This window comes from Syzygium oleosum, unplaced genomic scaffold (genome assembly GCF_021117445.2).
Source record: "Syzygium oleosum isolate NSW1041296 unplaced genomic scaffold, Sole_v2.1 Sole_v2.03, whole genome shotgun sequence".
NCBI classification, from domain to species: domain Eukaryota; kingdom Viridiplantae; phylum Streptophyta; class Magnoliopsida; order Myrtales; family Myrtaceae; genus Syzygium; species Syzygium oleosum.
In genome coordinates, this window is record NW_026607487.1 from 6,216,985 (window position 1) to 6,242,476 (window position 25,492).

General features: G+C 40.1%; 4 protein-coding genes across 5 annotated transcripts in view; all 4 read left to right on the forward strand.

Moving 5' to 3' along the window:
- The first annotated feature begins 2,260 nt into the window (after positions 1-2,260).
- LOC115692624 (GDSL esterase/lipase At5g33370-like) lies at positions 2,261-3,936 on the forward strand. Its single transcript, XM_030619532.2, has 5 exons — positions 2,261-2,550; positions 2,644-2,771; positions 2,865-3,107; positions 3,224-3,476; positions 3,599-3,936. The coding sequence occupies exons 1-5, from the start codon at positions 2,289-2,291 to the stop codon at positions 3,829-3,831; spliced, it is 1,119 nt and encodes a 372-aa protein (XP_030475392.1). The 5' UTR covers positions 2,261-2,288; the 3' UTR covers positions 3,832-3,936.
- Positions 3,937-8,144: 4,208 nt separating this feature from the next.
- On the forward strand, positions 8,145-8,754 carry LOC115692641 (two-component response regulator 24-like). Its single transcript, XM_030619550.2, has 2 exons — positions 8,145-8,459; positions 8,578-8,754. The coding sequence occupies exons 1-2, from the start codon at positions 8,145-8,147 to the stop codon at positions 8,752-8,754; spliced, it is 492 nt and encodes a 163-aa protein (XP_030475410.2).
- A 2,344-nt stretch (positions 8,755-11,098) lies between these two features.
- LOC115692631 (uncharacterized) lies at positions 11,099-22,658 on the forward strand. Of its 2 annotated transcripts, XR_008816226.1 has the most exons (14): positions 11,099-11,665; positions 11,873-12,044; positions 12,156-12,373; positions 13,028-13,088; positions 14,195-14,267; positions 15,311-15,388; positions 16,046-16,203; positions 17,233-17,401; positions 18,489-18,951; positions 19,102-19,476; positions 19,954-20,157; positions 21,138-21,271; positions 21,971-22,434; positions 22,467-22,658. XR_008816226.1 is itself a non-coding variant. In XM_056310034.1 (13 exons), the coding sequence occupies exons 1-13, from the start codon at positions 11,237-11,239 to the stop codon at positions 22,143-22,145; spliced, it is 2,709 nt and encodes a 902-aa protein (XP_056166009.1). In that variant the 5' UTR covers positions 11,099-11,236; the 3' UTR covers positions 22,146-22,658. The 2 variants fall into 2 exon arrangements, 1 of the variants encoding a protein (XP_056166009.1); XM_056310034.1 differs by having other exon boundaries at positions 21,971-22,658.
- Positions 22,659-23,946: 1,288 nt separating this feature from the next.
- LOC115692627 (protein PIR) overlaps positions 23,947-25,492 on the forward strand; it is a 32,015-nt gene continuing 30,469 nt past the window's right edge. Inside the window, exons 1-4 of the mRNA XM_056309359.1 lie at positions 23,947-24,216; positions 24,329-24,401; positions 24,571-24,635; positions 24,874-24,951. Of these exons, the coding sequence (XP_056165334.1) occupies positions 24,163-24,216; positions 24,329-24,401; positions 24,571-24,635; positions 24,874-24,951 (270 nt within the window). The 5' untranslated portion in view covers positions 23,947-24,162. The remainder of the gene's footprint in view (positions 24,217-24,328; positions 24,402-24,570; positions 24,636-24,873; positions 24,952-25,492) is intronic.

Sequence of the window (25,492 nt, forward strand, 5' to 3'; positions counted from 1 at the left end):
TAACTTCTAATTTATGTTCCAAACCTAATTTTGGAACAAAAATTTGTTTCAGAAATAGAAAATGAAATTGCATTTTAAGGTATATGATACAAGACGTACGTATTTATACGGTTTTGGGATATAAAGGGTGTTTATTGATGTGTATAAATTTATACGTGCGAAGTTAGAGATTGGCGAGCGATGCGGTATTTCTTAGGATCTCATGTGAATTCTTCAATTTCACGTAAGATTTGTTTTACCAATAGGTTCTAGCTCATCACTTAACCCAACTCGGTTGGACAACAAGCAAGACGGCAGTGAAAAGGGAGCGTGTAGGTTTGAACTCTCGAATCGCAAATAAAAGAAATTGCAATAACAAAGTTGGAATCGATACAAATGAATACCGAGGCCTGTGTACTTCAAAGCTCCCGGCGAACTTGAACACTATCGAAAACCGTGCAAATACAGAGAATGTTTTAACAGAGGAAGAACGATTTCAATAAAATAGAATGGGAGAGCAATAACGGCTGATTAAATCAGCTGTACGTTACGAAATTCGTATTAAATCAGAATGCAAAATTGGGCTCGTCGTGAGGCCTACTTTTCGGTCCTGCAATTGTGTACGCGGGATATGCGCTCGCGCCCAATTTTCAGCTTGTCGGGCGTCGGATTTGCACCCCCTGAGCCTGCACGCGAGGCATAGTATTTGTGCTATGATAGTTGCTACTTCAAATGAGTGTAACTGTATATAAAGCACTCCATAGCCTTCTTTCTTTTCCAATGTGGGACTAGTGTTTTTCCACTTCCCACTTCCAACTCAAGGGTGTTCTTTGAGCATCAATTTCTCATTCATTCACCCATCAATTTATCCCATATTTCCAACAGATATAACCATTTAACCATGTCAAAAAATAGCTGATTAAAAGACCAAAAACTTGAGTATTTAGTTTGCTGGTCATCTGAAGAAAAAAAATTTGAATATGTCATATCGAGATCTGATCCTATAATCACATTCTACGGTTCGTGCAAAATTAGTTGGGGTGACCTAATTGCAACCCTATCAAGAATGTGCAAACCTCTCAGATCTAGGTTCACTTGCGACGTATAACCAATTTATGAGACATGCATGGTGTTTGATAAGCATCTTAGCAACCGAAACTTTGCACTCGTGCCTCTTAATTTACGAAAAGAACAGACACGGCCATAGATATATTTCGACATGAATTGTGAAACACTACTTTTTCACAAACCTACCTAATAAGGAAAATGAAATCGCGAGGTCCCCTAAGGAAAAAACACTGGACACAGCTCACGTCCGTGATACTCCATTTACGCACATCACATGCCACCTACTCTCTCTCTCTCTCTTTTGGCTCTTCTCCTCCTTGTCTTCCCTTCTTGCTCTGAAACTATTAATAGCTAGGGGACCTTGTTGAGAAAGCAAGTTTAAATCATCAATGTCAAGTCGGGCAATTCATTTGGCTTTTGCTGTTCAATTGAATTTGTGTACCTTAATCTAGCAAAGCACAAAGGGAAAAAGATTGATAGAGTCGAGTCTACATCGAGGCGGTCGTTGGAGGACTCGGATTAACTCTTTGAGAAAAAAGATTTAGATTTGATCATAGCAACCGAAAGATTTAGAACTCAATTGCGTGCCATAAATGAGATTCAGAACTTCTGGTGCGCTCGTTTTTCCACCAGCTCCCTTCGCAGTCATCATCAATTTTGCGGTTCGATTTTTAATGCTACAGTTGTTAGCTTTCGCGCAAGGAAAGTCATCGGAACATAAAAGTAGCCGAATTTTAACTTTCGAATTTGAGATTTCATGTACACTAAAAAGTTTAGGATCGGTTTGGCACTATGCTTTGACAAGCTATTATAATCAAAGGTCTCGAGCTCGAATTCTCCTTCCACTCGTTTATGAGTTTCCCTTCCTTCTTGTATACCTTGGATTCGGATCGTTGTTCGATCCACCCGCCAAGCTCGCACACGTAAAGGATTTCGCGGCGCTATTGATAATCTTATTTTCGACAATTAACCTAATGCACTCAACTTTCAACAGAGTAATCATATAATTCCATCTTGTGCAAAATTAGGAGTTGAGAATTGAATGGTGTTCATGGTCATTCACTCATTGGTGACCGAACCAACTGCTTTTGATCTGGCAAAAGACCTAATTCAAAACTACGAACCACTACCTCGCTTTGTGCATAAAGCTCTTCCCCTATTATTGCGTTCACGTATCAAAGCAAGTGAAATCACACCATAAAAAGAGAGCTAGCCATTTCGAGCTTCTCACACCCACTTCAATGGCCAGCTCCTCATTCCAAACTCCATGGCCCGCTCTTCTCGCTCTCGCTATTGTCATGTCATTGGGGATAACCCTCGCGCCGCGAGCGGAGGCGGCGCGGGCCTTCTTCGTGTTCGGGGATTCGCTCGTCGACAACGGCAACAACAACTACCTCGCGACGACCGCCCGGGCCGACTCCCCGCCCTACGGGATTGACTACCCCCCAACCCACCGGCCCACGGGCCGGTTCTCCAACGGGTTCAACATCCCCGATTTCATCAGTTGGGTCCTTACCAAACTTACCATTTCTTCTTGAGAACTGCCTTGTCCAATGTTTGAGCCTTAGTATTTATTCTCTTTTCTCATTTGGACAGGCCAGGAGATTGGGTCAGAGTCCACGTTGCCATACCTGAGCCCCGAGCTCGGAGGGCAAAGGCTGCTTGTGGGTGCAAACTTCGCTTCAGCAGGAATTGGAGTTCTCAACGACACTGGAGTTCAATTTGTGAGCTGTCCCCCCTTCTTTTGCAGTTCAAATTACATTAGAACAAGCGATCGAATACTGTTCGCTAATGGATGCAACATAAATCTTTTGCAGATCAATGTAATAAGGATGTATCAGCAATTTGAGTACTTTCGGCAGTACCAGCAAAGGGTGGCTGCATTGATCGGGCCCGAACGCACCAAAAAGCTCGTGAACCAGGCCCTCGTGCTCATCACCGTCGGAGGCAATGATTTCGTGAATAACTACTTCTTGGTGCCATACTCCGCAAGATCTCGCCAGTACTCTCTCCCTAATTACGTCCGCTATGTCATTTCCGAGTTCAAAAAACTCCTCATGGTAATTAGTTAATAGCTTACTTCAGGGTTCTTATGTTGTGCAAGAAAAAAAGAAGACATTCCTATGGAGGGTCTATGTGTCATTGGTTTCTTTGTGATCCCGTTTTGTTCTTGCAGAGGTTGTACGATCTCGGGGCGCGGAGGGTCTTGGTGACGGGCACCGGACCACTGGGGTGCGTACCGGCGGAGTTGGCAATGCGGAGCCGGAACGGGCAGTGCGCTGCTGATCTGCAGCAGGCGGCATCACTGTACAACCCTCAGCTCGTCCAGATGCTCAAGGATCTCAACAAGAAGTACAAATCGCAGGTGTTCATCAGCGCCAACACCCAGCAGATGCACAATGACTTCATCTCCAACCCTCAAGCATACGGTATGTATACATATGATTGAAAAAAGGGGTGCGCGCCAAAAATGGCCCCTGTACTCTTTTCCAATGTTCGATTTGGTCCTCGCACGTTAAATCTTTATCAATTTGGTCCTTGAACGTTGCAGGATTCATCACATCGAAGGTGGCATGCTGCGGGCAGGGGCCGTACAACGGGATCGGGCTTTGCACGGTGGCGTCGACCCTGTGCACCAACAGGGACCAATACGCGTTTTGGGACCCGTTCCACCCGTCGCAGAAGGCCAACCGTCTGATCGTCCAGCAGATCATGACCGGTTCCACCAAGTACATGGACCCCATGAACCTCTCCACCATCATGGCCATGGACTCTAGGCTCTAAATCATGATAATGTCTTTCGTTTTCTCTCTAATGGCTATGTACCATCTACTTAAATCTTTGTGAAGGACTTAGTTAATAATGGTAATTAATGCATTTTATGAGACATGTTATCATGGTCATTCTTCGTTAATCGCGTTTGATAAAATTGAGAACGTTGGATCTTTGGTATTTCGCTTAAGAGTTAAACATCACTAAAGAGAGGGAGCCAAGCTCCGACAGGGCATCTGCAGCCTGTCTATTTACATTACAATGACGGTAAGCTCCACAGATGCATTATGTATTTTAACGTATTAGTGCCCGCACGCTTTGCCCTTTTAAGTTACTCTTATATCTTTTTCTTCCCTTGGGAGAGGAAATACCCTCTAGTCATTTTACATCTCAATGATTCCCGAGGTCCAAATGAGAACCGAGATGAAGCCTTTTAACAACTTGCTAAACTTGCTAAGGTCAAAATAATGTCCTTCAATTTCTCTCTATGGTTATGTATCTTCTACTAAAATCTATGTGAAGGACTTAGTCAATAATGGTAATTGATGCATTTTTATGAGACATGTTATCATGGTCATCCTTCCTGAGCCGTGTTTGATGAAATTGAGAATCGGTAACCTAGACGAGGCCGTTCTGACAGTTTCGGGTGATCGAGTTATCCATTTGGTATGGTGGTGATGGTTAAAGGAGGACTCGTAAGTAAAACAATATTTGACACGCCTTGCTCGAGTTTCGATCTACAATGTTATCTAATTTTCTCCGATCTTCATCTGATCCGACACTACTTAGGAATTATTCGAACAGGGAAAATTATCCAAAAAGTCCTAAACCTATTGTATTTTTGCCAATTCAATTTTAAACCTTTTAAGTTTGCCAATTGAGTCATAAACCTTTTCACTTCTTGACAATTGAGTCCATCCGGCTAATTTTGACCGCCCAAAGTTGATGTGGACGCCGGCCAGTGCCGGCCGTCCGGCAAAGGCTGACATGGTAATTTTTTAAATATTTTTTTCGAATTTTTAAATTTTTAAAAAAATTTCTTTTTCTTTTTCTTTTTTCTTTTGGCCTTCCTCTGGCCAGTTGCTGGTCGCCTGATCCGCCAGAGGGAAGAAGTTAGAAAAAAAAAAGAAAAAAAATTTAAAAAATTGCCATGTCAGTGTTGGCCGAACGGCCGGCGACCACGTCAGTGCTGGCCGGCCAAAATTGGTCGGACGGACTCAATTGGCAAGAAGTGAAAAAGTTTAGGACTAAATTGATAAAAGTGCAACAGGTTTATGACTTTTTGGACAATTTTCCCTATTCGTACATGTATAATGCTAGTGATTGAAGTAATTCTCTTAAAGCACATCAAATTATTTTCTGACCCTATAGATCATGCATGGATGGTAAGTTCCATGACCAGAATCAGTTCTTTTGCCCATTAGCAATGCTTCGTCTTCAAATAAGATGTGTTTAAGCTTTGAGGGAGCAACCATTAAACACCAGTTAATTGTCATTAGTCCCCAATTGGGTGACTTCACGGATAGCATACACATCTTACTTTATGATTTCCACATGTTGATGTTCAAAAATTTGTATTTAATATTCCAAGTTACTCTTTCTCAAAGTTTCCATAGTAAGGTCTCATGTACACAAGTAGGTGGATCTCAAGTATGCCTCGAGTATGTCATTGTCATTATTAGGTAACTAGTTCGCGAAAGAAATAGCATCTGAAACAATAATTGTGATCCAAGACTGGATAACAATACTGATAGTATGATACTAATTGCGGATTCGGAGACTAGATAACAATATTAATATTTGGGATATCACTTTTGATTGCTTTGTAGTCTTCTACTTTATCATATATGTCTTTTTCCAGCATGTTAAATTCAACTTTTTAAGGTCGAGTAATGAGTTGATATTGGCTATCAGATTTTTTTTAGCTAATTTTAAATGCGACTTAAGTAGCTTTTTCCCTTCTCTTGGGGTATAAAATCCGAGCCGAAGATGTCAAAAGAGGGAAGAAAAAAATTGCAACAAATATTTTTTAAAATTGCAAAAAAATTGTTCACGTCAGCGTCGGCTATGCCACGTAGGACAGCCGGCGTCCACATCATCGATTTCTGATCAAAATTGCTCGGATGGACTACATCTACAAATTGCCAAAAGATTTAGGACTAAATTGGTTAATTTGAAATGTTTATGACCGAATTGGCATAAGTGTAACAGGTTTATGACTTTTTTTTTGATAATTTCCCTCATTTTCGTGGACAATGAAAAAATTTATCATGAAAACATTTTCCATCAACTAATTATTTCAAGAGATATGGGCGACCATTTTTAGGAAAATATTTTCCAAATCATTCATTTTTTGCGAAACAAATGGAACGTTAATACATGTTTGTGTATAAGGTGTTTTTAATAAAAATCGATAAGTGCTTTAATATCTAATAAAATTCATATGTAGATTATATCTATTCCTATATAAAAGATGATGAGTTATTCATCCCTAATAATCTCGACAGAAATGAGCAATGACAAATTAAGGAGTTTAGGGCTCTATTTGTTTCGCAGAAAATGAAAGTTTTGGAAATATTTTCCTCAAATTAATCGCTTATATTGCTTACAAAATGGCTGAATGAAAAATATTTTCATCATCTATGAAAATATTCAAATGTAATTTGTTGTCAATAATGATTTTCAGTAGCTAATTATTTGAAGGGATACAATCAATCAATTTGGAAAAATACTTTCCAAGTCATTCATTTTTCACTAATTAAACATAGCCTAAATTTGAAAGAAGGATCGACTTTTTCCTTAATTCCATTAAAAAAGGCAAAAGTATAAGTTGTATAAGGTTAGCTAATCAAGCTTTTGACCGGGTTCTTCATTTTCCTAACCGTTGCTTCTTATTAGCTTATACATTATTCTTGAGTATTGCATATAAATGATTTAGAACCCAAATTTTCTAACCTAATCAATTTTTATCTCTCTCTACTTCTATTGCTTAATGAATTAACAAAATGTATACTCAAAATGATATCTGATTATTTCTTAATGCTGTTTAGTGTAAACTTTTGGGTTAATTATAAACTAGTGTTCAGGCTCAGGCTGCGTGTGCACGCAAATAATTATGTAAGTAAGTGCATGAAATGGAAAGTTATTGTACTAAAAATGTACTTTCTCATTTACAATATTTTTTTAATTTTCACGCAATTAAATATCAGATAAATTCTAAAAGCTACTTTGTTAATTGGTATGATTCTAATCATATAAACTATATTCCGACAACATATATAGCTTTAGGGTTTGCAATGTTTATCCCAATTTGACAATGATGAACTATATCAAATTTTGAGGGAAAATCCAATGATTCAATTTTTTTAATTTTATGAGAAGTTAGGTCAATTCGACTATTTTCTAGCCATAAAAACTCAATGAAATTCTTCCAAGAACTTGCTAAAGTAATGATTTACATACTTTAGATTAAAGAAGAACAAAAAAAACATAACCTATTGTTCAAAAATTTGTATTTACTATTCTAAGTATAACTTTCTCAAAGTTTCGATAGCAAGGTCTCATGTACACAAGTAGGTGGATCTCAAGTATGCCTTGAGTGTGTCACTTTCATTATTAAAGTAACTAGTTTGCAAAAGAAATAGCATCTGAAACAATAATTGTGAATTGAGACTGGATAACGATACTGATAGTATAATAATAATTGTGGATTCGAAGACCAGATTACGATATTAATATTTGGGATATCACTTTCGGTTGCTTTGTAGTCTTCTGCTTTTTCAAATGTCTTTTTTTGGCGTATTACATTCAACCTTTTTTTAGGTCGAGTAATGAGTCGATATTGGCTATCAGATTTTGTTTTAGCTAATTTTAAATGCGAGTTAAGTAGCTTTTTCCCTTCTCTTGTGCTATATAATCCCCGCTGAAGATGTCAAAAGAAGTAAGAAAAACAAGAGTCCAAGCTCCTTCCTACGGGCCTCCGTTCTTGTGTGTGAGCGAGCAGGTGTTTCGGGTTAGTTTTGTAACTTATTCTTCGAAAATACTTCTTTTAAGCCAACTTAAGAAGCTATATGTATGCATGCATGCAACTCATTTCATTTTCATCATCCAACACATCCTAAAGAGTGACTGCACAATGATCTTCAGGATGAAATCCTACAAAAAAAAAGGAGTCATTAATTAACCTAATCCTTACAAAAGTATCATCAAATTAGAGCTTGACATATAAAACAAATTATCGTTCGACCTATTATAGGCCAGATGATTACATGAATGCTTGATCCTCATGTAAATGTAACTTCGGTTGTGCGACGTGGCACTAGGGGATGTCGCTGTCGAAGCAAGTCGCCGGTGCAGCTAGCCCCGATCTGAGGGGCACCGGAAGCGGGAAGGCTGAAATGTGCGAGTGGACTGGAGTCAGCTTGACTGCCGCACCGGCAAAGAAGAAACTGTCAGTGCTGATCGTGGACGACGACTCGACGATCCGCACCATCCATACCATCCTGGTGAATAGGGTGGGCGTGGAAGTGGAATCTAAACTGGCTGAAAATGGGAAAGTGGCGGTGGATCTGTTCCGCGCTGGAGAATCCTTTGATCTCGTTCTCATGGACTGGGAGATGCCCGTCATGAACGGCATTGAGGTAACTACGTGCTGCTGCTAAGATGCACAAACAAACTTTTTCACATGTCTGTTAGTTTTCGTCGATCATTCGATATCCATTCCATACCCTAACAACGGCATTTTCATCTTCGCCGCAGGCAACAAAGGAGCTGCGGAACATGGGAGTCAGCAGCATGATCGTGGGAGTGACGTCGCACTCCATGGATACCGAGAAGGGCACTTTCATGGCGGCTGGTCTGGATGATTGCTATGGAAAGCCACTGTCGATCAAGATCCTCAAGAACATCCTCCAGAAGATGAAGATCGACGACTGAGTTCTTGAATGTGGGAAGAAGCAAAACCTCTTTTCATGTCGTGTGGGTGGTGGTGCTTTATGTATGAGGCCGGTCGATCAATCTAAATAATAAACTAAATGCTTTCCTTTTAATCCATAATCTTAGAAGGAAGGTGTGGTGAGGCATTTACTTGTTCCAGTTCACAAATCTACCAAGGAGATATGACAAGAAGTGAGGATAGTGAGAACAAACCCTCGATCATTAACATAAAAATACTTAGCATTAAATCTACCCTAGATATACACCTAGGAGATGTGCTAGCTCTATGATAGTTTTGATGAGTTCATGGGACTAGGAGAATGTTATCTCTAATTCAATCGTCATATTGCAAAACATTCGATTTGTTCCCGGGCTTTTATTATTATGTAATTGGTTTCTTAGAGTGAATACATTTTTTTTTCTCAAATTGGTCATTCTACCAAACATGTGGATGAAAATGCTGACGTGACAAGCCACCTGAGTGACCCTCAACAAGCTGAAGTAGTAGAAAAAAACAAGCAAAAAATAAAAGACTAGGAGCAGAGATGGGCGGCGAAGGCTAGTGAACGGTGGCGCCACCCATATGCTGGCAGGGGTCGCCAGTCCACTCCATCACCAGCGAGAGTCCACCGACCCTCACCTTCGTCTGGACCAGTCGTAACAAGTCGTCCTCGCCACAAGCACACGCATACACACCAGGGAGAGAGAGGCTCGGTGAGGGATGCCGTGATCGAAGTGACAAGAAGCACGGTGAGGGACTCTGATCCCCTCCCCTTCTTTCCATGTTTCTCTTTGACAAAACCCTTCTCCCTCTATTTCGCCTTTTTCCTTCTGTTTATCCAGATTTTCATTTTCTAAAATCAGGAGAAACTTTTTTAGATTATCTTAATTAGTGGTGTTCAGCCGGATTGAATTTACCTGGGAATCAAATTAAATCATCTGAAAAACAGGTCCAAAACCAGTTTCTATTTGAACTGATTTCATTTTTTTGGAACCAGTTTGGTTCCCGGTTCCAAGTGATGACCCGCTTGGGAACCGGACCGATCAAACCGGTTTTGGCACCGATTTTTAACTTGTGTTGAAAAAAAACCCTAGCTCACTAAACTCGGTCATCTCACCTCTCTCTCTCTCTCAGTCCCTCTCTCTTCGTGCAATCTTGTCCTGCAACAAGCTCAGTTGCCTCTCTCTCTCTCTCTCTCTCTCAGCAGCAAGCCAGCAACTAATATCGTCGCCAGTTGCCACCATCAAGGTCTTGGCGTTCAACAATGTGGATCTCCTGAGAACACCGGCTATCATGAAAGTCTTGGCGTTCGCCTCCATCTCCTGGGTCTTCTTCTACTTGGGCAAACACTGGTCCGAGTCCGACGATTAGCGCCAGCACATCTCCTCCTCCTCCTCCGCCCCCCCATCAGAGGCCTCCCTCCGCCGCCCTCTCCCCGAATTTCAACAAATCCTTTGATGTCTCCTCCTTCACACCTCATAAGCAAACCCCTAGCCCTCCCACCACCGCCTAGCCATCGCAGGATGGGACTGCCGCCACATCTCCTCCTCCTCCTCCTCCTCCTCCCCCACCTCTGTTGGCGATCACGAGGTTCAGGATCGTGGACGAAAATGGGATGATGACCGACAACTTCGAGGTAGGGGAGCTTGATCCGGAGTTTGTGGACGAGGGGACGAATAATGCGATTGAGATTGAGATTGAAGGGACCGAGGGTGAGAAGATTGGGATGAAGGTTCAGGTTCAGAAGTATGAGCTTTGCCCGGACAGTATGAGCGAGTACATACCTTGTTTGGACAATGTGGAGGCCATCCAAAGGTTGAATTGGACGGAGAGAGGCGAGAGGTTCGAGCGGCATTATCCGGAGAAAGATAAGGGGTTGAGCTGCTTGGTTCCGCCTACGGAAGGGTACCGACCGCCAATTTCTATACTGGAAAAAATGAAATCAGACAACGCAACAAAAGAAAAACAGGTTCTTAGGGTAAATTTGGAACCGGACCGAAAAAAATAGAGTGTGTTCTAAAACAGGTTATACGACAAACATGATAAATTTCATATTCCAAAAATTAAGAACCGATTATAATAAGATAAGTTCCATTGAAACCTATTCACTCTTAAATCGATCATCCTTAATCTTAACACACGTAAGTTGCCACGTGAGAGTGAAACGTTTTCATTTAACGATAATCCAACGGTCATATCAGTATATCCGTACATTTGTCCAACTAAATTGGAAAAAAAATTCAAAATTTAGGTACTCCATCACACTAAAAAAACTCTCAAGAGCCAGATTTAAATCAAATCACTCCGTTCTTAACTTGCTCGGACACCATAACGGTCACCGGCGACGGTGTCTCTCTCATAGCGACGACAATCTTAGCTTTCGCTAAACCCCTCCGTCCTCCGTCCTCATTTCTCTCGCTTCGAACTTTCGCTTTATCCAAAAACCCAAACGACTCCCCCGCCCCTCCCATCCTCCCTCAAATGCTCACCGCGCTCTCCGCTCCCCGCTCCCGCCTCTTCCTCCAGCCGCCTCCGCCGCCGCGCCGGCCCCCCGCCGCCACGCCGCGCTCCGCCGTCGCCTCCCCCGCGCCGCAGAAGAAGGCTCGGGGGAGGGGGAGGCGGAGGAAGCAGCAGCAGGCGGAGCAGCAGCAGCTCGCCGGCGGCGGGGGCGGCGGTGGCCACGGCTCCGGCCCCGCCTCTCCCGCCTATGTCATGGCCTCGGCCTCCGCCGCCGAGAAGGCCCTCCGCCTCGCCTTCATGGAGGAGCTGACGACCCGCGCCCGGGACGGGGACGCCGCCGGCGTGTCCGGAGTGATCTACGACATGGTCGCCGCGGGGTTGAGCCCCGGGCCCCGGTCGTTCCACGGACTCGTTGTCTCGCACGTGCTCAACGGTGACGCGGAGGGCGCGGTAATGCACAATTGAAGCTCAAAATGCTAGGACGTTAATCTTAGATCCATTTTGGTTCGGCAGATAGAAAGATCGTCCCCTTGCTGTCCCCTAATGTGTAGCAAGAACTGAGTCTCGAAGCTGTTTAATCGCAGGGATTGGTCTTGCTTTTGGTGCTAGAGTTGGTCTGTTGTGTGTGACGATGGCGCGTTGTTGGTTTGAATGCAGATGCACTCGCTGAGGAGGGAGCTCAGTGCGGGGCTTAGACCGGTGCATGAGACGTTTATTTCGTTGATTAGGTTGTTTGGTTCCAAAGGATACTCGAGCAGAGGAATGGAGATTCTTGCGGCGATGGAGAAATTGAACTACGATATACGCCAGGCGTGGATAGTTCTTGTTGGTACTTATTCAAGTTTTTGTTTTGCGCGCCGGGTTGCGTGTGCTTATGTGTATGAGTGCTGTATTCTTTTGCGCGAGTGTAACGATTTCTGTTTTTTAAACTTTCGGACAGAGGAGCTTATCAGGAACAAGCATCTGGAGGATGCTAATGATGTTTTCCTGAACGGAGCAAAAGGCGGTTTGAGAGCTACAGATGAGCTCTATGATCTTCTAATTCAAGAAGACTGTAAAGTTGGGGACCATTCTAACGCTTTGGAAATTTGTTACGAAATGGAGGCAGCAGGAAGAATGGCCACAACTTTCCATTTCAATTGTCTTCTTAGCGTTCAGGTTTGCCCTGATTCTTTATGAGCCTAATTCTGCAATCTGACACATTAATGATTTAAACAACAGGTTTTATGTGCATAGGATTTGTCTGTTGTATGTTTCTAATCATTTCTTGGTTTTTGGAATAGTTTCTAGGGCTTAATAAGCTTGGTTAATCAATAATTTCTAGGGCTTAATAACTTTGGAAAAGCATACTATGCGTGAATGTATGCCTATGTGCTTCTAAGAGCTTGTTTGGTATAGCTGTGGTTCATCTGTAGCTACGATGTGAAGTGCTGCTAGTTTTGCATTTGATGATAGATGTTGCAAAGCTGTAACACTTCAAAGCTGGGTGAGACAGCTCGCAAAAAACTACCGTAAGCTGTTGTAGCTTTAGAGGTGCTGCTGCTGTTGAGGTGTTTGCCAAACACCTTTAAAAGCTCAATTGCTGCAACATTCATTTTTTTAGCTGAAGCTGCCACAAGAAAGCCGTGTCAAACAACCTTTAAGCCCATTTGTGATGTGCACCAGATCATGAAATCTCTTTCTTATTGTAGAATAGTATGTTATGACAAGCTTGTATGTTGAGCTTAATTATTAGAAGCTTGTATGATATTTTTTTTATTCCTTTTTTTTGAAGACTTCACTATACTGATAGCATCTCTATCTGTTAATTAGGCTACTTGCGGGATACCAGAAATAGCTTTTGCCACGTTCGAGAACATGGAATATGGAGAAGGTCTCATTCTCTTCTCCCCTGATTGTGTCTGTGTTTCTTTGACAATTCTCTCCATAAGTTTTGTAACTTATTGAATAGTCTCCTGATTGGCCAGTATCAGAGAGACCTAGGTGTACCTCGCATTTCTTTTTCTACTGCTGGTGAATTATAACACCTTAATGTGTACTACTGTTGAACCCCAAGCTATAGATGATTTTATTGTCTTACTCCATAAGTATTCTAAAAGACAGATTGATTTTTGGATGTTAAACATGGGGCATAAAATCTTCTAAGATATAGAAAATCATTATGATATTTTGGTCTAATCAATTCTTGTTATACTTTTATTCCGGATGTTAGCAAGTAGGCGTGAAATACTACATATGCATGCACGCTTGCGCAAATATACCCAAATCATATTTATTTAAGTAGTCGATGTATAGATGGTTTAGCAATATGAATTTCAACTAAGCCAAAAAGAAATTGGAGTTCCAAGTCAAATGGCATATACAATAATTTTGGTGTTTTATATGTTTCAGAATAAATTATTGCTTTTAACTTTTTGATAGTTATTAGATTCAGTTCGGAATTCAATGGTGGTCATTCGTTAACTTTCCCCTTCCCTTCACCTCATTAATGAACATGGAGGCGCATTTTGAATTTTATGAAGTTAATCAGATTTCTAATTTTCGTCATGTCCCAAGTTCCAAACTTAAGATATGTGTTAACAATATACTTTTGTCATGTATTTTGTTGTGTGTACTCCCATGTGTATTCACCTAGTCATCAAACATGTGGACTACGAAAACTTGCAGAAGTAGATATCTTTAGCTGCTCTCGGTCTTCATTGTCAAAATTTCGTTGACCTACCTAGTTTAAGTCATGTGTATGTGCTTAATTAAATGTCGGTCTTGGGACAACTATGTGTGACCGTCAGAAATTATTGTGATCATGTATTTTCTGTTCATAGACGTTTGGATAGCAATAATTCTTGGTTTTGCTTCTTTTTTTTTTTATAAAATTACTTGGATGGAAAGGAAATGGAATAGAAATTTTTCTTTAGACGGTTGAATTGAAGTCTTTGGACTGCAACTTAATATGTTTCTTTCAACTTTCTTGGTTAACAGATTTTATGAAACCTGATACTGAGAGCTATAATTGGGTCATCCAAGCATATACTAGAGCTGAATCCTACGACAGGTAGAGTTCCGGTGAGCTTTGAAGATGTAGCTTTTCATTATGATGACAATAGCTTTTTGAAAGCTGATATTTATGCTCCATGTGTGTTTGATCTGAAAAAGAGCAGTTTGAAGAGCAGTTTGAAGTTGCTATGGGTTCACTCAACTCTTTTCTTCATATAAGTCATATCTTAACTAAATCTCACCTTCATGAATAGTTTCCATCTTGCCATAGTTGCTTGTTTAACTCGTGAATTCCCATCATGGTTTCTCCTCTCCTAGGGCTTCACTTTCATGAATCATTACCATGATTTTTTTTCTGGCCTCTGAATCCTTACCACAAGTACTTATCCCATCGTTCGTCCTAAAGTTATTGTAGGTTTATTTGGTGAGGTAAAATCGCAACCGTGGTAATACCCCTATCAAAAATTTGACAAATTCGTTTATGGATCTTACTCAAATTTACTTCTTGTTCTATTACTATTAAGAGATACTATGAGAAGTACTTGTCTGGTGTACACCTTGACAAGAAAATCAAGGGATGAATTGTGAACTATATTTCTGTTTCCTTTTCATTTGTCCTTTTTCTTTAGTGATACACTATCAAGGCTTTTGTATTTTGATCAGTTTGCTGCAAACTGCAAAGCCTGGAAGAGGCTTTTTCGGTAAAAAAGAAGTTCCATTTGTATGGCGTGTGTTTAGTCCAAGTATTTGACTATTGGTCAGCACAAATTTTTGCCAAGATGTTCACAAGTTTAGTCATTGATCTGCCCTCCTATTTTTTCTGTTTTGTCAAAAGTTGCATCATATGCGACCAGTATTAAGCATGGGCTGTTCTGGTGAAATGCAACGTTCCCCGTATTTTGCACTGTAAAGTGTGAATGGAGGTCATGTTGCTGAGTTCTGCTCACTGCACTTCTTTTATTGTGGAATGTGGTGAATGCTTCAACTATTTTTTATCTCAACATCCGGATGTTGCTGATCATCTGCTATATTGCGGTCCTTAGATACTTATATTGTGCAGACGTGCTGCTTTCATCATATTGGTTTCCTTGTTATTTGTAGAGTACAGGATGTTGCTGAATTACTTGGCATGATGGTTGAAGACCACAAGAGGTTGCAGCCTAATGTGAAAACTCATGCGTAAGGGACACCTATAGTGATCTTCTTTGATACAAGTCATCTGAATAGCATAACTTTTTGTTATGCTACCAAAAAATGCTGTACTGGAGCATTGCAGACATATAAATACAGGGTTTGACATATGATGCTAACTGCCAACTTTGTTGTTCTTTACATGCTTAATCATATAAGACTCTTGACATTTTAGATGAAGTTATGGACTGGTTGTTTGTGTGACTATATAATCCTTACATCTGTTTTTTTTTTTTTTTTTATAATTTATGGAAGGCATACCTAGTCTTGCAGTGGAACTGTTTGATAATCTTTGTTATTATTTTTTCTCTGATATCTGGACCTCTACGTTAAAGTCTGTGATCTCACATTGGTTGTTGGCATCACATGCATTTAGTCTCTCTCCACTTACCAACTTAAGCTTTTGAGTTTTACTTGCAACTTTAATGCAATTTCAGTCCAATTTGCATGTATAGGGCTCTTATACGCATATATTCTCCGTCCGCCTAGAATTTTAAAATTTTGAACTGGAAATTTTAACACTTCAAATATGATCTTTACTACAAATACATCAAGCAATCTAGTATGATTATGTCGAAGTGAGGAAGCTCAAAGTGGTCACTCTAATATATCTCAGTCTTACCTTTGATATGCTTCAATGCACAGGTTGTTGGTGGAATGCTTTACCAAATACTGTGTAGTGCGGGAGGCAATTCGGCATTTCCGTGCTCTGAAAAACTTTGAAGGAGGCACAAAAGTTTTGCATAATGAAGGGAATTTTGGAGATCCTTTGTCCTTGTACCTCCGAGCTTTATGTCGAGAAGGTTAATTATTTAGTAGGATTAATGTATTGTGTTTTGTTTACCAACTTTTAGATGAAAATTCTCTTAGAATCTTTATGAACAATAAGTTTCTGAATTTCTGCCACTTCAGTCTGCATTATAAGTTATGTTTCTTTCTTTAGATCATTTTTTGATCTTCTTCTCATGCTCTATAGCTTTTACCTGCGATGAGTATTACCTGTGATCCTTCAAAATGAGGGACAGCATAGACCTTATTCTTTTGCTTTTGGAGCAGAAGTCTTTTGTTGGTTCTTACTATAAATGATTGTTATATACTGACATTAGGATGGAAGTATATGGGTTTGATTGGTTTTTGAATCATGTGGGATGTGTGAATCTCTCGACCAATTGCATTAGTTCTGTCTAAAAGCAAAATTAGTTATTTAGGAGAACTCTGGATTCAAGAGGTCATACGTAAAGCCATTCTTTTGTTGTGTGCTGGCCTTGGATGAGTGTCTATATTAGGAAAGAAACTTTAAACTCAGCTAGTTCTTGAAATTAGGAGGATCCTTGAAGTTGACTGTACCAGATACTGTGGGTGTTGGGTCCGATAAAAGGAATGGATTAGTTGAGCCATCCAAACTTATGTGACCATGATACCTGTTGTACTTCCAGATCAGCAGGAAGATATTATATTATGCTTTTTTTGTACTATTTCTCAAACTGAGGCTTGAGTATTGACCGTTGTTGTCCAAATTTAGATTGAAATAATGACCGTGAGGTACTGTGTTTCATTTGTAACCTTGTCCATGTAAAATTGTAGGCAGTGTTTCCAATTTAATGAACTGTGAATGCATGTAAATTGCGAGGGCTTTGAGGTTGTAACTTTTAGCTGCTTTTACCTGTATTTGCCGCTTTTCTTTTGGTTTTGCCATAGTTTGCAGACTTGCTTGATATGGAACCATCTTATAATTGCCCAAAAATATTGGCGTCGGAATCTTAAGTATAATTAGATCGCGTTCTATTGTGATCTACTCACTCTTCCTTTTATTTGCTACATTCTAAATTCAGGAAGAATCGTTGAATTGCTGGAAGCATTGGAGGCAATGGCCAAAGATAACCAACCGATTCCTCCGCGAGCTATGATCTTAAGCAGAAAGTACCGAACCCTTGTGAGCTCTTGGATTGAACCTCTACAAGAAGAAGCTGAACTTGGATACCAGATTGATTACATCGCTAGGTGTGTTTCTCAACTCATATATTAGAAAAGCCGCATTATGTCAATTGTGCTATTTTTTCCCTTTGAGAATTCATTAAAATTTTAGTTTGGTTGCCATAAGTTTGTTATTTGGCAAACTGCCAGTGTAGTCAAAGGCGAAAAAGTGCACTTAAGGCGTTAAGGCCTTAAAACGCCTGAGGTGTAAAGTGCAGAGATAGTGCACGTCTGGGAGCTGGGTGCAATAACTCAAGTTGGTAACTAACATTTACAAGTTTCACAGTATAAATTGTGTGAGAAAATTACAATACGAATAGAATGATTATGATTATTCTTAGAACATAACATACAAATTGAAGCAGGGAGAGAGAAGAACACAAAAAAAGAAAATTTAAGTTGGAACCAACAAAAATTCCACAGAGAGAGAGAGAGAGAGAGAGAGAGTTGAATAACTTTTTTTTTTTTGAAAAAAAAACAGTGACTTGGTATCCAATAACTTTTTTTTTTTTTGAAAAAAAAACAGTGACTTGGTATCCTGTAACTCTAGTCCTTTCTCTGATGATGGCATTTTTAATGAGAGAGGAAATTGACAAGACTTTTATAAGCGAAGGTCTGAACAGTGTTTAAGACTAAGTAATACTTTTTGCGGGGATCCAGTCTGTCTAACCTTATAAAAAAGGCTGAAAGAGTTTTTGTCGAAAAGAAACCATTCTGGCATTTCTAAAGCCTAAGGTTTTAACAGCTAAAACTATTGCACCCGCACTTGATACGTTAAGCATAGAAGGCGTGTTCCTGATTGAAAACGTGTCACCTTGACATCCAAGAGGCAAATCTCCATTACACCGCCTCGCTTCAGCACCTATGCATACACCTCAAACGCCTTTGACTACACTGCAAATAGAAGCAAAAAGTAAGGCATTCATATCGTATGCTTTGATTTAATTTTTACTATGTTATCATAACTATGGGGCTCTTTAATAGTATGCCACATAAAACAAAAGAAGGATGTTGGGCTAGTGGTGTGATGATAATAATTTTTCAAATTACCTTGTGATTTAACGTGTGCTGAAAAATGTCTTAATGCTTAAGTAATTCTTCCCCATTAAATCAGGTATGTGGCTGAGGGTGGGCTTACTGGTGAACGCAAGCGCTGGGTTCCACGAAGAGGAAAGACCCCTTTGGATCCCGATGTGGCTGGATTCATATATTCCAACCCTATGGAAACCTCCTTCAAACAAAGATGTCTGGAGGATTGGAGAATGCACCATAGGAAGCTTTTGAAAACCTTGCAGTATGAAGGACTCACAGCTCTAGGCAATGCTTCTGAATATGATTATATTAGAGTGGAGGAGAGACTAAGAAAGATTATAAAGGGTCCTGATCAAAATGTTTTGAAACCTAAGGCTGCCAGTAAGATGACAGTATCTGAATTAAAGGAAGAATTAGAGGCTCAAGATCTGCCAACAGATGGAACCAGAAATGTTCTTTATCAGCGTGTGCAGAAAGCAAGGAGGATAAACCGTTCACGTGGACGCCCCCTTTGGGTTCCTCCTGTGGAGGAGGAAGAGGAGGAGGTTGACAATTTACTAGTTTTCTTGTTGTCTGTATTGGTTTTATAAATTGCTTACACGTGTGGGCATGACTGTCTTGACTTCAGTACAGTTCCCATTTTTGCTGGATAGTTGAATTTACCTTGGTGTTGTTGGCTTCTATTTCTGTCTTAGGTTGATGAAGAGCTGGATGAACTTATTTCTAGGATCAAGCTAGAGGAAGGAAATACAGAGTTCTGGAAACGCCGATTTCTTGGGGAAGGAATGGATAGGAGTCAGGGAAAAACCATAGAGGTGGAGCAAGTAGAAGTTTCAGATTTACTGGATGATGTTGATGCTGTAAAGGATGTTGAAGATGAAGAAGGTGATGAGGAGGAGGAAGTTGAACAAACCGAAACCGAGAGTCCAGATGGGGAGAGGGTAAAGGACAAGGAAGCTGAAGCGAAAAAGCCGCTTCAAATGATCGGTGTCCAGTTACTTAAAGATTCTGATCAAACAACTACCACAACAAAAAAATCGCGGAGAAGGGCTTCTCGAGCATCTGTGGAGGTAGATATTGTCTGATCTGTGCTCATTGTTGTCTCTTTAGTTCATTTTCTGGTCCAGAGAATTTAGACATCGTGTAAGTGATGACAATAATAAGTTTATGTAGTCCTTGAAAAGGTAAAAATAATAAGGGAACTTTTGCTCGACTTGTGCATTAAATAACTTGGTCAAAGTCTGTATTCAAATTAGGGACATTGGTAGGTCAAACTCTGCATTTGAATTTGTCAAACTCTGTTATTGGCTTTTGCCTGCTCTCTTTTCCTGATTATTGCGGTTGGATCTTACGATCTAATGGGCCTGGTCTATGCTCTTTGTTCAATACCTAAGGTGAGTTCTTGAAATGATTACACTCTAGCTACAATTCTTATTCGAAATAAAATTATGCTGATGTGGTTGTACTTGGTATCTTTTTGCGTAATCCTGTTTTGCATGGTGAGAGCCATTAAACTCAATCTATTGGTTGTACTGTTATTCATGCAGGATGACAAGGATGATGATTGGTTTCCTGAGGACATAGTTGAGGCATTTAAGGAACTGCGGGAAAGGAAAGTTTTTGATGTGTCAGATATGTATACAATAGCTGATGCTTGGGGTTGGACATGGGAGAGGGAGTTGAAGAACAGGCCACCTCAGAGGTGGTCTCAGGAACGGGAAGTGGAGTTGGCAATGAGAATAATGCAAAAGGCATGTTCACTGTCTCTTGTACTTGGCTCTTCTGTTCTTTCAATAGTAAAAGTTTTCCTTTATGCCAGATTATGCTTCTCTGTGCTGATTTTTCTTGTTAATTTCCTAGCATCATTTGAAAGGTTTTAGTTAGCTAGCTAAACTGCTTCCCCTTTCCTCTTAATTTAGGAGCTACTTTAATCTACTTCCCTTGAGCCATCTATTTGTAGAGCAGTTACTGCAAAAATTTGAGTAGCTTATAGAAAATTACTTTGATTGAAAGTGCTTTTTAAGTACGATCACCTTTAATTACTTGGCCTTTGAATGCTAAAGTTGAGCAGTTCAGATGCACTTTATAAACTAGTTTTTTATTAATAATCAATGCATCTAAGTTCCCTCAATGATATAATAGCTTGGAAAATTTGACAAATGTACAATTAGATCATTTTATTGTAAGTTAAAATATGCTGTGAGTAGTAGTATCATCAATGGTTTTCTGTTCTTGAAAGAATTTGAATGAAGGTTACTAGTAGGTCAAGAATATCAAGAATATCTTAGGCCCTATACAAAAGCTATTGGCAGTTGCATTGAAACTCATTACAGGATGGGGTAAGGAACTTAGCATGTGCTGTTGTTTGCTGAACCTTCTCAAGATGTTGAGACTTGCTAATTTGGAAACAAAATTTAAGTTGACATCTGGATTCTTCTGGTGACAATCTCTCTCTCTCTCTCTCTCTCTCTCTCTCTCTCTCTCTAGAAGGGGACACTGCAAAACCAACATCATAGACTTGTCAGTTAGCTAATATGTGCTGTAAACATGAGTTGGGTTCGTCCATTAAGCAGTATAAGTTATTTGGATGTGTTGAAGAATTTAATGACTTCAGATTTTCATGTCAAATAGTAAGAAAATTATTGCAAAAACCAATAGTAAGGAAAATTCAGGAAACTCTCATAACTCTTCTCTCCCAAGAATTTGATTGGTAAATTGAAATATTTTTCAGGTATTAGAATTGGGTGGGCAACCCACTATTGGGGATTGTGCCATGATACTTCGTGCAGCTATGAGGGCTCCTCTGCCATCAGCTTTCTTGAAGATCCTGCAAACTACACATAGTCTTGGTTATGTGTTTGGGAGGTATTGGATTCTCATTACCTTGTCGTATCACGATCTAAAAGTTTCATTTTCATCCGTATTGGTTCTTGGCCTGCCATGATCTGAAAGCTTTATCCATTATGCTGCTGCATACTCTGCCCCTTCTCTTCACTTTTGAGAAAGGGTCTCCAATTCAATATGATCAGCTTTTTGTAAGTCTAATGTGAAAGCATTTTTGTGTATCATTTTGATGTGGTGCCATTGCTTCTTTTGATGTAGAGCATGGTATATTTTATTCATGAAGTACCAATGCATTCAAAATCATAAATCTCTTGAAAGTATATTGAAATGGATGTCTTAAATCAATCATGTTTGGGTTTCGTGGCCTTTTTTGGAATTTTAGCTACTTGACATGTGGAATTTAGGTTCGAGATTAACTAGTATTAAAAGAATAGTTGATTTTTCTCTGCATATTTACCATCCATGGTATTCAGGGGAGCAGAAAGTGCCTAGATACGTACATGTTTGTATTTTGGCAGGAAAACACATGAGCATGTTAAATACTACCACGTTCCGTGCTTCTTTTAGTAGGAAATAATTCGAAATATGCTTTTCTTCTGTGAACTTGCATGATGAAATCCTGCCGAGTGTGGGGAACTATCATGGATTCTTAGAAACTTGAAGTAGTAGAAGAGTCTGTAATTTCACCTTACAAAAAATGGTTTCCCTCTCCTTTTGCAGTCCTCTATATGACGAAATCATCTCACTGTGTCTTGATCTTGGAGAATTGGATGCTGCGGTAGCCATAGTTGCAGACATGGAGACTACTGGAATAGCCGTGCCTGATCACACCATAGACAGGGTCATTTCTGCACGGCAAGGTGTTGATAGTGTCACCGATGATGTACCAGAATAACTGTCCTTGTCTGTTCATCTCCTTGCAGCGTTGCATTCAAGGGTTATCGGAAATTTGTATCAGGGTATCCACAAGTGCTCCAGATACTTGAATGTCGGGCTTGAGATTATCGACAAAGCTGATTGCCCGGACGAAGCTGATTTTTGTCACAATGAAGATGATTACAAGCGAGGTTCCAAGGTATGTTTACATTCAATCCAAGGACTTTGCCGGAAAGAAAGGGAACTCGACATACCGATGAGACTCATTAGAGAGATGAAATCTGATTGTACATACCCTAGTCTAGTAGGTTTTTTTTTTTTTGGTCGGATAGTCTAGTAGTTGAATGGGGTCATTTTGGTAGTAGATATGTTCATGTATTATTTATTGGATTCAGAGTTGTTTCTTGTATGGCCCGGAAAAACGAGCGGAATTGTCTCATTATCTGTGCTCATCTCAAATGTCATCGAGGAGAACTTTTCCGATAGTAGACGAAAATGCAATAGAGGCCTCTCGTGCTCGTTTGTCATTGTAGAGATGGTTTTTCAGAAGACGCGCTGACTCGCAAATTTGTTCGGCGTTTTGATGATTCCAGCAAATCGCGGTTTTACCTGGTATTAACAAAAGTACTTACATTCTCACCCCCCATCTTCTCTTTGAGTATCGAATGACAAACATGTTTACCGCTCGAAGCATCCCTCGGCGTTACCGTGCCTTGTTTAAATTGGAACTCGCTAGAATCCTAAAGTGACGTTCCGGTTTAGAGTGACCGAATGGTCCGGAGGCCATGGGGCCGGGGGAAGGAAATAACCTTTCAAAAGGACATCATGGTCTCTGCTTCATGTCGAAGCAATTGCATTGGCATTTATTAGTGTTCTATGAGTTCAAATGATTCAATTGACTTGCCTTTGAAGCAAAGAGCAGAAGAGATTTGTCTTGCCTTGCATCTCAAATTTCCACTAATTTCACGTGCTTTCATTGTTAAATAGCACAATCCGACTTATTATATTCTTTCATTTTAAATTTTATTTTTAAAAAGAACACTTTTTGAAATGATTTATGCTGTACAGTTTCTCTTGCCAAAGAGGATCTGATTAATTACAAAATGTGCAAAGCAGTGTAAATATAATCTCTGTCAATAGTTATAAATAGATGGTAGCAAAAAAAAAGGGAATAAGCAATATCAATAAGATGCATGTTGTGCATGATGCTAATGCTCAAAAATTAATTTTTTTAGCTATAGAAATGGACATGCACTATCGAAACACTTTGTTCTTTTTGTATAAAATCAATAATCTGATATGATTTTTTGGTCCATGCGACATGAACTATCAATAAAGCGTATCAGTTTGTATGATTGACAACATGAATCGATCATGAAATTTATTGCTTGAATACTAGCCCGAGCAGATCACACGAAATCCTTATGAGAGTTAAACTAATATATATAAATCAAATATGGGAAAATGAAAAGATGTTGACTATATCCCTAGATTCATATTGAAAAGGTAAAAAAAGTTAATTGGTTTCTTAGGGTGACTATAGTTTCTTACCCTTTTTTTCTCTAAAACAAATTGTATGTACTTCCATAGTTTGTCCTTTGTTTAGCCCCAAACACGTGGTTTTTCAAATATATATATATATACATACTGACATATAGATTAATGCCTTATTTTTTCTAATTTAAGAAATTACTTTTCAAATTGCAAAATTCCTAAGGAAAAACAAAAGGTAGAAAAATTGATCATCAAGTGCACCCAAAAAAAAAAAAATCATAATAAAGTTTACAAACCGTTGGATTTTCTTCCTAATCCCAGGCACCAACCTCGCTAAAAGCTCTGTCCGTTTCAGACAGCGGAGTCGAGTCAGCTCAGTTCCTCGCTCCGACTCGCCGGCGAGTCGCGATCCCATTCCCCCTCTGCTCTCACCAGTCCATAATCTTCACGTCGTCGTCGTCTTCAACCTCCGATTTCCATCGCTGTCGCATTGCGACCGGCGAGAAAATCTCGCCCGGCTTTGAGCTGGATTCGGCGCTCCAATGGCGGTCCCCGTGGAAGAAGCCATCGCTGCTCTCTCCACATTCTCTCTCGAGGTGAACTTTCTTGTACCCTTTTAGCTCCCTCTGCGAAATTCGTATCTGGGTGTCGCTGTTGTTGTCGTCGTCTCGTGGAATGCGATCGGAGTTCGGGATTTTTGTTTCGCAGGACGAGCAGCCGGAGATTCAAGGACCGGCCATCTGGGTGTCCGCCGAGCCCGGCGCCACCAACAGCCCCATCGGTACGTGAGAGACTCGGACCCGCTAGGACTTTGAGATTTGGATGCGTGATGCGTGCGTGCGTTGAATTCGTTCGCGCGTTTTTTTTTTTTTTTTGGTTTTTGCTTGATGAAATCGCTGGGAGTGTCTGTTGTGGACTGGCAAGTGATGCGGTGGCTTCCTCTCTCGCAGAATACAGCGATGTTTCGGCGTACCGGTTATCTCTGTCCGAAGACACGAAAGCTCTCAACCAGCTGGTGCGTGGACTTTTCATGTTTTCTTTTTCCCTCTTCCCGGTTTCGTCGTCTATTTGCGTTTGCTCTTTCAAGTGCACTGTAAAGTTTGCAGATTTATCTACGACAGAAGAAGTTTGCTGGGTCGATTTGTCCGGTCACGCTGATTCTTTCGGACAATTTTTGTTTCTCGACATTCGGAAAAACTAGTAATGTCGTTAGCTGTGCACTTTCTAATTGTGGAAATTGGAACCGTTTGCAGAACTCTCTTATTCAGGAGGGGAAAGAGATGGCTTCGGTGCTCTACACGTATCGCAGCTGTGTGAAGGCGCTTCCTCAGGTTGGTTTTTCCTTTCCATTTTGAAATCTGCAGGATATCTTTGCTGTTTTAGACAATAGTAGTACTCAATTGTGTTCTTAGTAGCATCATATGAGTAATTGTGTTGACATAAAGTAATATGGAGACACATGTTCGTGGTTCTCATATGGTGCTGCCAGAAAATCCACATTTGGACTGGAAAGCGGGGAAATTCTTGTTCTATCAAACTGGTTTTTTCTAGATTTCTTATCAAATTTTTTGGGTTATATTATGAGTTTATTTTTGTAGATTGGAGGGAAACGTAGATTTCTTGCAAAGAGCTGAGTTTGATGTCTAAAGATCTACAATGTACTTAGGGTTATTGTAGTGTTGAGCAATATTGATATTTCCCTTTGTAGAAAGTTAAAATTTGCATAAACTCCATCTCAAGATAATTGTCTTTTCTCTCCAAACGCCTAGGCCTTGTATTGGTTATTGATGCTTGTGGGAGCAATGGCTTTTTGATGAAGTATTGCATGTGTATTGAGAGAGGGCTTTGTTTTTTCTTTTCTCAAGCATAATG